This window comes from Podarcis liolepis, assembly GCF_965112155.1.
Source record: "Podarcis liolepis genome assembly, chromosome: 7".
Taxonomy (NCBI): Eukaryota; Metazoa; Chordata; class Lepidosauria; order Squamata; family Lacertidae; genus Podarcis; species Podarcis liolepis.
This window is the reverse complement of record NC_139561.1, coordinates 85,239,740-85,255,776: the sequence shown is the minus strand read 5'-3', so window position 1 is coordinate 85,255,776 and position 16,037 is coordinate 85,239,740. Positions and strand designations below refer to the sequence as shown.

General features: G+C 48.7%; 1 protein-coding gene and 1 long non-coding RNA gene across 4 annotated transcripts in view; one reads left to right on the top strand and one right to left on the bottom strand.

The window, feature by feature from the left end:
- Nucleotides 1–16,037, top strand: part of LOC310712764 — a 274,730-nt gene that overhangs the window by 61,573 nt on the left and 197,120 nt on the right. The window lies entirely within an intron of this gene.
- The window catches only part of LOC310712597 (tyrosine-protein kinase receptor UFO-like), a 77,576-nt gene that overhangs the window by 23,086 nt on the left and 38,453 nt on the right, over nucleotides 1–16,037 (bottom strand). Inside the window, exons 5-13 of one of the 3 annotated variants that reach the window (XM_083515807.1) lie at nucleotides 13,383–13,463; nucleotides 12,059–12,174; nucleotides 10,172–10,367; nucleotides 7,806–7,945; nucleotides 7,531–7,675; nucleotides 6,722–6,745; nucleotides 3,638–3,767; nucleotides 3,371–3,462; nucleotides 2,000–2,095 (exon numbers count right to left, since the gene is read on the bottom strand). In XM_083515807.1, coding sequence (XP_083371933.1) covers nucleotides 2,000–2,095; nucleotides 3,371–3,462; nucleotides 3,638–3,767; nucleotides 6,722–6,745; nucleotides 7,531–7,675; nucleotides 7,806–7,945; nucleotides 10,172–10,367; nucleotides 12,059–12,174; nucleotides 13,383–13,463 — 1,020 coding nt within the window. Of the gene's footprint in view, nucleotides 1–1,999; nucleotides 2,096–3,370; nucleotides 3,463–3,637; nucleotides 3,768–6,721; nucleotides 6,746–7,509; nucleotides 7,676–7,805; nucleotides 7,946–10,171; nucleotides 10,368–12,058; nucleotides 12,175–13,382; nucleotides 13,464–16,037 lie in introns of all 3 variants that reach the window. The other 2 variants (XM_083515808.1, XM_083515809.1) reach the window with 2 other exon arrangements.

The window sequence follows — 16,037 nt, the reverse complement described above, 5'->3', positions numbered from 1 at the left end:
ACCCTCTCCTCCCCTGAAAGCGTCCTGCTATTTTGTATTCAGCCAGTTGATATAAAATTGTTTTTTGTTTTAGAAGCTTTCTTGCACAGAATAGTGAAATGTTTGAGGGTCAAAAGTACAAGGAGATGTTTTGCACAGAAGGGTCAAAAGTTCAGCCTAGGAATCTGGAACTCAAAGGGAAATAGGAAATTAATCGGAATTCTCTTTTCCTTCAGATTGGCTTAAAGGTTGGAAAGGGAAATGAAAATACTGTACACAAGCTAGAAAACAGCATAGTTTATTGGAGAAGCAGAAGAGTTAGTTGTGGAGTTTGGAGCTGGAGCACGGAAAGAAAGAAAACGAGAGGAAACACTTTAGGAATGCGGGAAATGTTAGGAGAGCACAGTGGGCATTGCAGCTGAAAGGAAAAGACTCCAAAGGGACCTAGAAGCCGAGGTGAAGGGCGCAAATGGATAATTATTGGCCTGGTTAGGGAGACAGATTAGAATAAGCATAGCTGTTTGCATTTATCTCTGTTTTCTATTTGCTTTTATTGGTAACTACACAAACTGTAAAATTAGCTTGTTTTCTAAAATTAACTTCCCAAGAATTATTTAATGTGCTGCCTTACTAAAACTTGTAAGTGAAAGCATACTTCGTTTTGGGAAAGGTTTGATCTGCAGCTTTGTTATTCGCACCATGTGTAAGTCCCGTACCTGTCTACCAATTAATGTCCAAAAGGTTCAAGAGCTGTTCAATGGAGGCAGCCAGAGAAAAATAAACCCTGTTGCCTCTCCCTGGCCCTTTCTCTAAATCAGAAAGTCCCTAATGCTGTAGTCTCCAGACACATCTGTATGCATTTGTGAAGGAGAAAGTGGTCACCTCAGGCCTGCCTTGGCCTGGAAACTAAGCTGCTGAGGAAAGAAAGGCCTAAGGCAGGGGTCAGCAACCTGTGGCCCACCAGCCACCCCCGAACTGAGCCACTGTGATGGCCTGGGATTCGGACTCGGAGGCTGAAGCTCAGGAATCCCAGCCTGCACAGGAGTCCCCGCCTCCAGAACCAGCTGAGCCGGGGCTGGGGCTTGAGCCTGAAGGGTCCTCACCTGTGCTGGATCCTCAGGTGCAGGCATCAGCTGAGTCTGCTCTGGCTCCTGAGCTGATGGAGGACCCATTGCCTGCAGGTGCTCCACTCTCAGCCCCGTCAGGGGAAGCTGGGGTTGCCTCTGGGTCCGGTAACCCTCCAGCCTCTCCTGAGCTGCAGAGGCTCAGGGTAGAGAGGCAGAGGGAACTAAGTTCCCGCAGGAGGAGTGCTCGCCTCCAGGCCAGGAGAGGCGAGTCACCAGAGGATCGGGGCTGCCCTATGCCTCGGGGCAGATAAAAGCCAGCCAGCCCCAGTCCCAGGTTGCGGGAGCAACATTGTTGGAAGCCAGTTCCTGCCTGCACCCCGTCCTGCCGGAACTCCTGACCTCACCCGACTCCTTGCCTTGGACCCAGCTTCAGCTTTGATGGACTGCCTCCATACTGCACCCTCGACCTTGGACTGGACTCGGACCTCGCCTCACGGTTAACCCACGGGACCAGCACAGCCACCCACTTAGGGAGCCCCCGCGCACTGTGCTGAACCGGCACAGTGCGGAGCAGGGACTCGCTTCCGCAGGGCCGGAAATCGCATCTGTGCATGTGCAAACACCGGAAACCAGATCTGCGCAGAAATCACGCCTGCGCAGACACGATCTGGCCCACAGGGCGATCTCCGCTGGAGTGAACAGGCTCAGGCAAGGTAAACCTTGCCAACCCCCGGCCTAAGGGCAAGTAGTGTTCAAAATGGCGGCCCACATAGTCATCACTCAGGTGATTGTTGGCTCTGGTTGGCTGCCTATGGTTGGCTGCCTATGGCCCTTGGCTTGTTGTTAACCATTCCAATAGGATCCCACTTGGCCTGAGGTCTCTCCCCAACTATGCCTCACTGAGGAGAAGCCTCCATCTTGGAAACAAGTGCCAGTTGACCAGGTTAATGTACCTTCACCGAGGGTTTTCCCCAAGGCCACCTTGTGGCGATCTATCATGACGTCTCGCAGCTTCTCTTTCAGCTCCTCGCTAATGCCCAGGCTGTTCACTGTCACAAGAAAAGGAAAAAAGAGAGAGAAGGTCATGGCACATTATGCACACGGCCATCACGGGGCCCACACCTCCAGGTCTCTGTCACAGACCAGGATGTGGGGTTTAAACAGGGGGAGGATAGGGAAGGCGGCCTGATTTCTAAATGTAGTTGGAGAAGGGCTGGGGTGGTTAGTTGTTTGGCCCCTCGAAGAACAAGAGCCAGGGTCCTTCAAGCTTTCAAAGAACCCTCAACCAATAGGCCAGCCAAGAAGCACCAGCCGTTTTCATCTCCTGCTGTTGCTGAGAGCATTTCGCCAGGTCCTGTGTGGCTTCCAGCCTAATTTTCTGATTGTCTGGGAGGCCTATTTAAGCTCTTTCAGCTCAGGTCATTCCTCTCACTTCTGAGCCAGCAAAACAAAGAGTTTTCCAAACCAGAAAGGCCATCCCTTCTTGCTCTCCCCTCCCCTTGCCAGGTGTCTAAGTTTTCTTTTCCAAGGGAGACGTTCCATTCTGTGGTTACTGAACACACAAAGCATCTTCACTGGGCTGTTTTGGGCCCGTTAAATCTTTCATATTTTGTAAACCTTGGCATTCTCCCGAGTATGCAGATACCTTCCTCTTCTTTCTCAGCGGCCCTGTTTTTCATTCAAATCCATTGGCATTCCCTACCTGAGCTCACTTTTAGAGCGGCTCTTCAGTGAGGCGAGGTGAAGCCATTTGCCTCAGGCAGCAAATCTGACTGCCTCATCGTCCTCTCCATCGCCAGCCCTGCTGGATTTTCGCCCATGACACTGTGGCAGCGCAGGGGTGACGGTAGCGGGCAGGATTTGTAGCGGTCACAGCAGTGGCATGGGTGTCATCAGGATGCAGCAAAACGACTTGGGGAGGCCCTGGGAGCGATAGTGGGACCAGGGAGGCAGGAATATTGGGCTCAACCCAGAAATAATAATGGCCAGTAATGTCTCTGTCCTGCTTCTCCAAATATTGTCGAAAGCAGGTTTGAATATCAAACCGTTGCGGGGCCAAAGCGCCCTGCGTCAAGGAGACTGCAAGGAGCAGCGGCCATGACTGAGGCAAAAGATGGGAAGAAGGCAGGCGGAACCACCAAATTAAGGAGACAATAGCTGACGTCTGCCGAAAAAGAGCATTGGGCGGTGGTTGTATATGGGGAATAACCTACAACTGTGGTGGAGGTGGGAGCATTCCTTGTTGGATCTTGGACAACAAGGCTTGGGCGCAATGCATGCTGGGTAGTTGGGAAAGGCGGACTCACTCCTTCCATGACACTCACAAGTGGCTTCGGTGGTCCGGCGGCTGTAGGATTTGCGGACTCGGTAGTGGACCACCAGCTCTCCCTGCTCCATGCTGGGTTCAAACGCTTCCCTGCGGAATGGGCAGGAGGAGAGAAACAGACAGTGAAAGAGGAGAAGCTGCCAGAACCGGTGTCGCAGAATCACAGAAAGGCGAGATGGGGCCCTCAGTGGTCATCTAGTCCAACCCACTGCAATGCAGGAATCCCAACGAAAGCATCCATGGCAGGTGTCCGTTCTCCACTTACCCATAGCGGGTTTCCTTCCTCCTCATCCGCGCCAAGAAGATGATTATGAAGGCGGCAGCGGCGGCGGCCGTGGCTATGGCAATTACCACGTACCACCAGTGCCAGGAGAAGGCAGGGGCGGTGGTTTCTACTACGGAGAAGGGAAGAGGAGTAAGGGTCAATGGGAGGAGCCATTCCGGTTGCCCATCCAGCGCATCACCTTGTGGGATGTGATACATAAGTAGCAGTCAAGTATAGCATTCCTTGTTTTCCTAGAGTGGACATGCGGGGGAATGTTTGGTCCAGCCAGTCGAAAACTTCCTGTTTCCTCCTGGGCTGGGACATACTTCCTTTGCATGTGACTAGAGGTGGGTGTGACCTTACCTGTCCAGGTAACAAAAGGACAAGGCACACAGCACTCTTCTCTCTTTGACTTCTTCCATCATTGGAGCAGTTTTTAACTAGACATGCTCTGGTGGCTTCCATCAAGCAGAGGACACTGGGATTATCCCCATATGGGATAGCTCTGCATGTATATACCGTATTTTTCGCTCTATAGGACGCACTGGACCATAGGACGCACCGGACCATAGGAGGGGGAGAACGGGGGGGGGGGAATTCTCCCCCTCTCTGCTCAGCGCCCCTTCAGCGAAGCGGCAGGAGAAACGGAGCCCCTTCCATTTCTCCTCCCGCTTCGCTGAAGGGGCGCCGCAAAGGAAAACTGTGCAGCACCTGGAGAGCAAGAGGGATTGGTGTGCACTGACCCCTCTCGCTCTCCAGCCTTCAGGCGGCTATCCGCAAGCCTTTGGAGCACAGCGGGAACTCCTGCTGTGCTCCAAAGGCTTGCGGATAGCTGCCTGAAGCCCCCGGAGCGCAGCCTTTGAAGCCTCCGCAGAGCAGTGGGGTCCCTTCACCCAACTGCCCTGCGGAGGCTTTGCGCAGCTAACCCCAAGCTAGAACAGCGAGATGGAGCGCTGCGCAGTGTTCCGTCTCCCTGTTCTGGCTTTGGGCTTAGCCGTGCAGCCAGCATTCGCTCTATAGGACGCGCACACATTTCCCCTTAATTTTTGGAGGGGAAAAAGTGCATCCTATAGAGCGAAAAATACAGTACTTTGTAACTAAGTCTGCCTTCAGGGATCCAACTGTGAACTGATGATGCTGTGAGTAAACTTCTTTTATCGACTCTCAATAAGATTGTCGTGTGTTTATTCTTTTAAGAGGGATAAAAAGGGAACTTACCAGGAACATACAATTCAATACTGAATTGTATGGTACTGAAAGGCTTACACAAGCCTGCAACCAGCTACCCGCTGTGCATTAAAAGGGGAATGTAAAACTCTGCTAAGTAAAGGAACTTGCTAGCGCAAGTTAGGAAGGATATTAATAAACAATATATCCTCTCCTGCCTCCCTGAACATTCCCACACACCTTTCCCTGCCTCGGCTGTGCACACGACATACATTTAGAGCACCTACGTTTCCCCCAGAGAATCCTGGGAAGTGTAGTTTACTGCAAGCACCCTAAACAAACTACATTTCCCAGGATTCTTTGGAGTGGAGCGCAATGTACTTTAAGTGTCGGTGGGTAGGCAGCCCCTGTTACTGTTTAAACTGGAAGAACAGAGGAGAGAATCTGGGACCAAGTACGATGCTGAGGGGAAGATGAGGGGATCTCCTAGTTTCTTGGCAGCCAGACGATTTCTCCTTAGAAACCAGGGTGGATAAAAATCAATGATTTAAAAATAAATAAATCAGATTTTTTAAAATTTAAATTGGATTTTTAAAATAAAATGCTTTTGGAAGAAAAGTCTTTCTAAAGATAATTTTCTATTTAAGTTACATTATAGTCCAAAGGCTATTCATCAGGAAATAAGGATTTAAGTTTTTCATGTGTACTAAAATGCAGTCTAAGGTTTTTGTTTTGTTTTTTAAAATCGTTTACCCACATCAGTTGACAAACATGGATACATATGCTAAAATGTTATTGTTTTAGTTAAGAAAATTGTTTAAATTGTTATTAAGGAAATGATTTTTCTCCTTCCAATGAAGTACAGCAAAAAAGTTGTCCAAATATTAACAGTTAACTTATTAAACCTCACAATAATTTCATCATTATCTGTCAATGTATTTATAATAGTATAACCAAATCAGAAATTTTTGATATAACTATAAAAACTACTCTGAACATATATTATTTCAAAAATGAAACCTTCATCTGGTTGTAAGTATTAAGATTATACCAGCAAGAATGAGTCTTTCTGTAAAAAAAAATTAAAATGATTTAAATCAAGTCTTGCTGACTAGTGATTTAAATCAATTCTTACTGGCTTGTGATTTAAATAGAATCCACCCTGTTAGAAACCAACATTTCCTACACCACTTCAGGCTGTGACGTTTGAAAACAACTGCCCCACATCCCAAAATCTTAATCCAGTTCACAGTCTTGGACTGGAAAGAAGTGTGTGATTCTGTCAGTCAAACTTGGCCTTGAGAATCCTTCCGGCGAAAGTTCAATATAAAATTTCCCTTAAAACAAATTGTAATCAAGTTCAATAAAAATCCCAGTTGGAACCGAACTAAAAAGATCCTCAGTGTGTTTAGGAATCCCCTTCACTAGCTTCTTGGTCCTTCCCAATCCTTTTGTTCAGATGTTTCCTGCAGCCAAAGCAGGTGTGTGTGTGTGTCACAAAAATCGAAAATATCCTAATCAAAATGGGAATGCGGGTGGAAGGCAAATATGCAGTCTTCCCCACGTCCCCATCTTCCTCCCTGCCAATAGTCACAAAACACACAAACCCTTGCAGCTCCTTCTCCTCCTAGAGGAGCCATTTTGAAAAAGGAGAGCAATGTCGCCCTCAAGCCTGGTCACGAGGTATTGCCTACACTGGGGAACTTTTAGAAAACAAGTTTTGATTTATTCTTATTATCGCAAGATAATAAGCCAACACCAAAAGAAAGAAAGAAGGAAAGCAGATTTCCAGAGCAAAGTGCTCTCTGGAATGTTCTAGAAGGGACCGGCACCGCCTCTCATTCCCCGATGCTGCCCATCCCCAAATCCCAAATCATTTCTGTAGGTCGCGGGTAGAGTGTTATGCACTGTTCTTACCTGGCTGGGGCTGCGGCAGTTCATCTGTAAAAGAAATATATATATATATAAATTATTTGAATATGGTCTCCCTCTAAGCCAAATGTCAGCGTCAAGCTTCCGCCAACAGGGCCTCAAGGCGTTTTTCTGGGGACATCAAAGAGAATCAAAACTCCTAAAGCAGAAGGCACGGGTCCTGTTTTATAACCAGCTTCAGTTTCTGTGACTCCGCAAGGCGCCAGAAGCCATCGTAACAAGAAGTGGGATACAAATTAGAAGCAGGAGATCCTGCTAGATCAGAACCAGGACTGAGATCAGGAATTGCCCAACACAGAACCATTCTTAGAAAGCAGGAAGTCAAAGGCTGGGCCAGAAGAACGAAACAAAACAAAAAGAGAGATCAAATGATCGTTTTGGAAGAACCACCAAGGAGTTGGGAAACAGTTGGCAAGAGTTAAGGAAAGGATTTTAAAAACAAAACAACAACAAAAACCTTATTTTTTTGGCAGCCAAATGATTCTCCCATATCTCATATGATACACTTAGAAAGATATGCAGGAATAATTGGCTATGAAAACGGAACTTTATTGATTTCAAGTAGTCCTTAACCGGTTTCATCATTCTGGGTCTGAACTCTTTGGACTGTATCCTGCGTTACTCAGAGTAGACCCCTTGGGCAGCATCCAAGGAAACAAATTATGCTGTTATGTAACTTCCCCCACCCTCTCCTTTCCCTGTGCTTCTGTTATTTGCCACAACACTAAAGCTTGTGAGGGAAACCCACCCACCCCCCGCCAAAAAAAAAATACACATTATCTCGTATTCCTTACCGACATCCCCAGTTGAAACCATGATGGCTTTGCTCCAGGGACCGTCGCCTGCTTGTGTGTAGGCCGCGACACGGACGGTCAGATTGTGTACGGTTTTGTTCAGGTTCAAGACAGTCTCGTTGGTCAGCCCCACGTCCACAACCACCTGGTGGGGGGAGAGGGTGGCGAAAACGCCAGGCGGGGGATTAGGAAGATGGCGGGTGATGGCTCAGGATAAATACAGGGAAGTCAATGGGGAGGGTGCCCTCTCCAGTCCTGAGAAAGGAGGTCCTCACCTCGGGCGAGTCGCCGCTTTGACAGACTAGCTTGTATCCGCGGATGATCCCGTTGATGACGCCACGCGGCTCTCGCCACTGCACGATGGTGCAGGTGCCATTCTGAGTGGCCATGATGTTCTCTGGCGCAGCGGTGGGCACTGCCGCGGAAAAGTGTACGTTACAATGGAAACACTGCGGCCATGACCCTTTCTCATTAGCCACAAAGAGGCGTCAGGCAAGCGGCTGTAGCCCAGTCTTAGCCACTCAACTGGTAACAACCACGGTCTAAGCTTCTAAACCACTGGTTCTCAAACTTTTTTTCCTCTGAGCCACACTTTCAGAATAACCGGTTGCTCGGGCCACACCAAATTTTTTTTATTGATAAGAAATGCATTGGAAAACAAAAAAGAAACACTCCTAGCTTGATTTATAACATATAACGCAACTACATTATGATATGATTGTGGGACATCCGGAAAGTATAAAACAAAGCAGCTACATAAGAACGCAAATCACTCCCAAAATACAATAATAAATGAACCTCTTATGCATGGACTTTAAGTACGTACAGTGGTACCTCGCAAGACGAATGCCTCGCAAGACGGAAAACCCGCAAGACGAAAGGGTTTTCTGTTTTGGAGGCGCTTCGCAAGACGAATTTCCCTATGGGCTTGCTTCGCAAGAAGAAAGCCCATAGGGAAATCTCCGGGGACCTCTTTTAAATGCTGGTGGTGGGGAGCAAAGCCTTTCCCCCCCTCCGGCCTTCAGAAGAGGTCCAGGAAGGCCGGCGGGGGCCGAAAGGCTTTGCTCCCCACCGCCAGCATTTTAAAAGCAGTCCGGGATAGCAGGGAAGCGCTTCCCGCTGTCCCGGACGGCTTTTGAAGGCAGGCGGGGGGGGGGACAAAGACTTTCGCCCCCCGCCCGCCTTCAGAAGAGGTCCAGGACCTCTTCTGAAGGCGGGCGGGTGGCGAAAGTCTTTGCTCCCCCCTGCCTGCCTTCCCGGGAGAGCGGAGAAAGGCAGCACGTTTCTCCGCTGTCCCGGACGGCTTTGGAAGGCAGGCGGTGGGGAGCAAAGACTTTCGCCCCCCGCCCGCCTTCAGAAGAGGTCCAGGACCTCTTCTGAAGGCGGGCGGGGGGCAAAAGTCTTTGTCCCCCCTGCCTGCCTTCCCAGGGGCTTTTACATCGCCCTGGACATCGGAGAAGTCCTCCGCTGTTCCGGGCGATTTTAAAATGCCGCCCGCCAGCATTTTAAGATCGCCCCGGACAGCGGAGAAGTCCTCCGCTGTCCCGGGGTTTTTTTAAATGCTGGGGGTGGGAAGAAAAGCCCTTGTCCCCCCCCCCCAGCCTTCAGAAGAGGTCGGGGGACAGACTGTCCCCGGACCTGGTCTGAAGGCGGTTTCCATAGGAACGCATTAATTGATTTTCAATGCATTCCTATGGGAAACCGTGCATCGCAAGACGAAAAACTCGCAAGAAGAAAAAACTTGCGGAACGAATTAATTTCGTCTTGCGAGGCACCACTGTATAGCAATTCAATGAGAGAGGTGAGCTTGCTTTTGCCAGGTAATCTCATTTTTATTAGTTCTAATTCGAGACAAACTCTCATGAACACAAAAAAGCAGTCCTCTTTTCTGATCTTTCATATTTGTCAGAGCTGAAAATCCCTGTTCACAACAATAGGTTGCGGAGAAATCATTTCGGTACTATTCTATCCTAATGTTTAAATGTTTCTTTGATGGTCCTTGAATCTTCAAGCTACAACTGCTTTCCTCTCCTGCCAGGCCACAGTGGCAGGCCACACTCTTTGAGAACCACTGTTACTCTCTAAACCAATGTTTCCCAACCGTGGTCTCCAGTTGTTTTCGGACTAAAGTTCCCATAATCCCTGACCACTGGCCTTGCTAGCTAGGGATGATGGGAGTTGTAGTCCAAAAGCAGCTAGGAAACTCTGACTCTAAACCAGCCTTTCTCAACCTTGGGTTGTTGGACTACAACTCCCATCATCCCTGACCACTGGTCCTGCCAGCTAGGGACGATGGCAGTAGTAGTCGAAAACATTTGAAGACCCAAGGTTGGGAAAACCCTGCTCTAAGCCATGCGTTAGGCCCTCTCCATCTTCCTGGCTTCCAAACTGGCCCCTCTCTAAGTTCAGAGACAACCTGTGGCCTTTCGGATGTTGCTTGGGCCCCAACTCCCATAAGGCCCAGCTAGTATGGCCAACGGCCCGGAGGCTGATGGGAGTTGTAGTCTAGCAACGTCTGGTTCCTCATTCTTGCTCCAAGCGGAACCCCTCTGTGATTTCTTTTCTCCTCCAAGAGATCAAGGCGGAACCCAGAAGGATCGACCACCTATTCTCGCCCCTCCAACTCCCATTTCAAGCTCACCTCCTTCCAGGGTTTCCATAGCAACCCAGTGGGTCCATGGGGAGTTGCCCTCTCGGGAGCGACAAGACACCCGCACGTGGTAGGTGGTGAAGGGGCTCAAGCCATCCAGGGTGTGGCTGAATGGGGGGACGTGGAGGTTCTGGTTATAGAGTTCCCGGTCTGACACGGTGCTGAGGTCCTCGTCCGAGCGCACAGCCTGGGGAAAAGGGGCAGGGGTAAGGATTTGAGGACGGAAAGGCAGCGTGTGCCAGGGATGGGTTGACGGGGCAGGAGTTAGGAACATATTATTCTCTACAATAATCTAGCTGAGATTCTGCCTTGCATTAGATATGCCCCTCTGGGCACAGAAGCCGACTCCTAGGGCCCCCCACCTATTTTATTTTTTAGGGGGCTAGCCCCCTCAAAAAAGTTGATGGGCATTGCCATTCAACTAGTGTGTGGCCACTGCACAATGTGACTGATTTTGCAGGGCAGGGCTTACCACCCCCCTCCTCAATATTTTATTCAAGTTGGCACCCCTGCCTCTGGGACACCTTCCAACTATACAATTTTGTGATGCTATATGAAGCCTCACTGGACCGTGTAACAACATTGAAGAATGAAATAAAGAGAAGAAAATGAAAACTCCCCCTCCCCTCTGCAGTGGAACAGTCCAGGATTTTCGCCGACTGCATAACATGTGGATCGGTTCAGAGGCTCGATCTCTGCGGCGGAATTCCAGACTGTACCACTTTGTGGTCCGGGGGCATGTCACACTTTTTCAAAGCTCCCTCTATGTTGAAGCTCTCCTCAATTGGGGACATTTCAAAGATCCAGACATTTTGCCGATTTTCCAAGACTCCCCCACAGACGCTAATTCTGTCATTGGAATCCCGGACATGTCTGGGAAGTTCCAGACGTATGGCAACCCTACATTAGGACCTGTGAGAGACCAGGGTTCGAATCCCCACATGGCCATGACGCTTGCTGGGTGTCCTTTGGCCAATCACTGCCTCTCAACCTCACCTACCTCACAGGGCTGTTGTGAGGAAGAGGAGCCACCACCTTGAGCAAATTGAATAAAGGTAAAGTAAAGGTAAAGGGACCCCTGACCATTAGGTCCAGTCGTGGTCAACTCTGGGGTTGTGGCACTCATCTCGCTTTATTGGCCGAGGGAGCCGGCGTACAGCTTCCGTGTCATGTGGCCAGCATGACTAAGCCGCTTCTGGCGAACCAGAGCAGCGCACGGAAACGCCGTTTAGCTTCCCGCCGGAGTGGTACCTATTTATCTACTTGCACTTTGACGTGCTTTTGAACTGCTAGGTTGGCAGGAGCAGGGACCGAGCAACGGGAGCTCACCCTGTCGTGGGGATTCGAACCCACGACCTTCTGATCTGCAAGTCCTAGGCTCTGTGGTTTACCCACCCATGTCCCTACTTGAATAAATACATGCAATTAAATAATAAAAACTCACTAACACAACGCGGAGGATTTTTGCCTCAGAGGCACCTGCCTTCTGTTCTCGAGCTGTTTGCTTTGTTTTATGTGGGGAAAACATTCAAAAGCGGCAGCCATCCAAACCCCAAACTGGTACAGATCACTCTGCCACCTCAGGCCCTAGAAGGGGACGGACGGATGGCCCCATATTTGAACACCCTATCAGTTTTGTTTCCTGGCCTCTGCAATCCCTTTTCGATGCTCTTTCAGTTCCCTATTCCTGAGAGCTTGTCACACGTCATGAGGGCATCCGGTTGGACATTTGAGAGAAGCAGAAGCTGGCCAGGAAATGGCTCCTAAAAATAAAAGCGCTCCCTCGAAGGGCAGGGGCGAAAGTGGCCGAGTGAGGCATCCTTCCTCAAAATAGCTGGGCGAGGGAACTTGGGCTGGCTTCAAGGCTTCCCTTCTTACCTGGATGGTGCAGAGCTCAAGAGCGTAGGCTCCACTCGGTCCTGGTTCCCATGTCACTTCCAGGTGGTGGTCACTACGATGCAGAAGGGATAAGGCACTTGGCCGCCCAGGTACCACTAGAGGGAAGATGTAAGAGAGCAGGTGTATGATATACCACAAGAGCTTACTGCAGAGGAAAGTCAAAAAGAGGGTGTTTTACAGCATGGCCCTATGCATGTTTACTCAGACGTAAGTCCCACTGTGGTCAGCGGGGCCTACGTACTTGTGATTAGGATACAGGCTCCTTCTCACGGGCTTGTTCATCATTGCTGTGATCCAGATGTTGTCAAGAATACAAGGATTCCGTTTATAAAATACTTTACTGATAACTCTGAACAACAGCAACTACCAAAACCACAGATTGGACTTTGGCAAACAACTGAATTTATCTGTTCCTAGAGGGGCGAGGGGGATGAGTTGGGGTTTTGTTTTTGCATATTTTCTCTCTCTTTTTGGTAATTGTTATATATTGCAGATCAATAAAACTTTATTTTAAAAAGAATACTCGGGCAATTACACGAAGCACACTTATTGCGACAGCTACCTTTCTAAGCGCATGCCAAGGAATCCCTGCCGACGGAAAGCTAGCATTTCAAGGATAAAGGTTTCATCTTAAGCCTTATGCTCAACATGCTAGTTTTCTACTTGCAGGGAATTTTGGTGTGTGTGTGTGTCAGTAATGATCCAAATCCGTGATCTGAAAGTAGCATGTGCTCCTCCTATAAACTCAGGGCAACTTGCCAAGTTAAAAAAGGATCTTTGCGTTGTATGTTTGCATTTGAAGCCCGGGTTTTTAAAAATGCCAATTGCATCAGCTGCGGAAGGGGGATGCTACTTAACAGCATCAGAGAAGGTGTAGGGTGTGTGTGTGTGTGTGTGTGTGTGTGTGTGTGTGGACACCTCCCCTTTCCTCCTCTCCTGTGGTCCTGATGAACACTCCTCCTCTGAAGCGAGTATATTCACTGGGAGAAATTCTCCCAGACGCCCTCACTGCCTCGGAGCAATTGATTAGATTTTCTCCCTAAGCAAAAAAAACCCCTAGCTTCGTAAATGGGGCTTTCCTCCAGAATTGCAGCAGGGGGAGGAATTTCCCCTCTGTGCCTGCACAGATCCCATTAATCATCACACACACCAGCTGACAGCGTTTGCACTGTTAAGAACTTCCGTGTTAAATCCAAATATGCATTTAGCTTCACCCTCACAGTGTACCTAAAGCAGTTGTGCTGCGGCCTTGGCAAAGGTCTCCGTTTGCTCTAGGAATGCACCCCACAACCCATCCTCTCACCTGTCACCTTTGCAGTCCGAGATGTGCCCACCCCCTTATCGTTGTGGGCCTCGCATGAGAATGATGCGCTGTGATTCAGACCTGAGAGACGAAAGAAGGCACAAAATTAGATATATTTAGTCATTATCCACAGCAGCCTTGTTTTAAAACGCAATGATTATTAGCATATCTGTTCCGGTTTTAGGTCTAAGGCGATTTTACATTCCTAAGCTCCTGAATTGTCGCAGTGTTCTTGTGAAGTAATAATAATAATAATAATAATAATAATAATAATAATAATTTATTTATACCCCGCCCATCTGGCTGGGTTTCCAAAAGAATATTAAAATACTATGATACATCAAACATTAAAAGCTTCCCTAAACAGGGCTGCCTTCAGATGTCTTCTAAAAGTCTGGTAGTTGTTGTTCTCTTTGACATCTGGTGGGAGGGCGTTCCACAGGGAGGGCGCCACTACCGAGAAGGCCCTCTGCCTGGTTCCCTGTAACTTGGCTTCTCGCAGTGAGGGAACCGCCAGAAGGCCCTCGGTGCTGGACCTCAGTGTCCGGGTAGAACGATGGGGGTGGAGACGCTACTTCAGGTATACAGGACCGAGGCCGTTTAGGGCTTTAAAGGTCAGCACCTTTACAGAGCGCTGCATGTTCCTTATTTATAACCTAGGTCGCCAGGTAAATTTAAGACTGAGCGGAGACTTAAATCTCTCTCTCCCAGGACCAAGTCTCACCCTCTACTCCACAAGGACCTCTCAGTTTTTGCCTTGCAAATCCAGCATCCCTGTAAAGTAGCTAATCTTCCCATTTTACAGATCTGGAAAGGAGACTGAGACGTTAACCAGATAAATTATAGGGGAACAGGAAGAGTAAGCCCATGCTCAAACTATGGAGGGAGTGAGAGGTGGCAGTACCATTTGTGTGTTGAGGTCCCATAATAAAATCCACCGAGGCAAGACCTCCTCTCCTGTTATTTGAGCTCCAGAATAAACTCATATATTCCACACCTAGCATGACATTCTGGGTACTTCTCAAAAGCACACTGTGGACTTCTCGAGAGTAATGTACAACAGCACCTCAAACACACCCTCTCCCCACTCTCTCCAGTTTCAAATTACAGGCAAAGAAAAATCAGGGAAATGAGATTGGGGGCTATTCTGGGCTGTTATTACAGATTTCCAGCATTCCAGATCAACCCCCCCCCCCAAAAAAAAAACCCCTGCAACGCTTTTATTATTAATAATATTTTATCAAAATAATAAAATACACCTTTGCCCAAAGTCCCCGCGCACAAGGCAAACATTTTTATTCAGAATAATTATTTAATCCCGTGTGAATAAAATGTCACCTTACTTACATTAAAATTAGCACCTCTGCTAATTAAACTGACTTTCATATGGTGCTTGGGTTTATGTTGCTTTTACACGTGTATTTCATTTGTAAGGGACGCAGGTGGCGCTGTGGGTTAAACCACAGAGCCTAGGGCTTGCCGATCAGAAGGTCGGCGGTTCGAATCCCCGCGACGGGGTGAGCTCCCGTTGCTCGGTCCCTGCTCCTGCCAACTTAGCAGTTCGAAAGCATGTCAAAGTGCAAGTAGATAAATAGGTACCACTCTGGCGGGAAGGTAAATGGCGTTTCTGTGCGCTGCTCTGGTTCGCCAGAAGTGGCTTAGTCATGCTGGCCACATGACCCGGAAGCTGTACGCCAGCTCCCTTGGCCAATAAAGCGAGATGAGCACCGGAACCCTGGAGTCGGCCACGACTGGACCTAATGGTCAGGGGTCCCTTTACCTTTACCTTCATTTGTAAGGTGCTCTGAGCATCTCCTTTACGGAAGGGGAAAGCAGGGTGTGCTTTTTTAAGAGTAAACAATATTAAATAACAACATTCAGGAGGTCCCAGGTTCAGCCAGGGAGGGCTAGGAGAGAGAGAGATCCTCATCTAAAATCCTGGGGCGCTGCTGATAGTCCAGATATTCTTCAACCTATGCTACCACTCAGTGGATTTGTAACTGGCTGACTGACCGAACCCAAAGGGTGCTCATCAATGGTTCCTCTTCATCCTGGAGAAGAGTGACTAGTGGGGTGCCACAGGGTTCTGTCTTGGGCCCGGTCTTATTCAACATCTTTATCAACGACTTGGATGATGGACTCAAGGGCATCCTGATCAAATTTGCAGATGACACCAAACTGGGAGGGGTGGCTAACCCTCCAGAGGACAGGATCACACTTCAAAACGACCTTGACAGATTAGAGAACTGGGCAAAAACAAACAAGATGAACTTTAACAGGGAGAAATGTAAAGTATTGCACTTGGGCAAAAAAAATGAGAGGCACAAATACAAGATGGGTGACACCTGGCTTGAGAGCAGTACATGTGAAAAGGATCTCGGAGTCTTGGTTGACCACAAACTTGACATGAGCCAACAGTGTGACGCGGCAGCTAAAAAAGCCAATGCAATTCTGGGCTGCATCAATAGGAGTATAGCATCTAGATCAAGGGAAGTAATAGTGCCACTGTATTCTGCTCTGGTCAGACCTCACCTGGAGTACTGTGTCCAGTTCTGGGCACCACAGTTCAAGAAGGACACTGACAAAATGGAACGTGTCCAGAGGAGGGCAACCAAAATGGTCAAAGGCCTGGAAACAATGCCTTATGAGGAACGG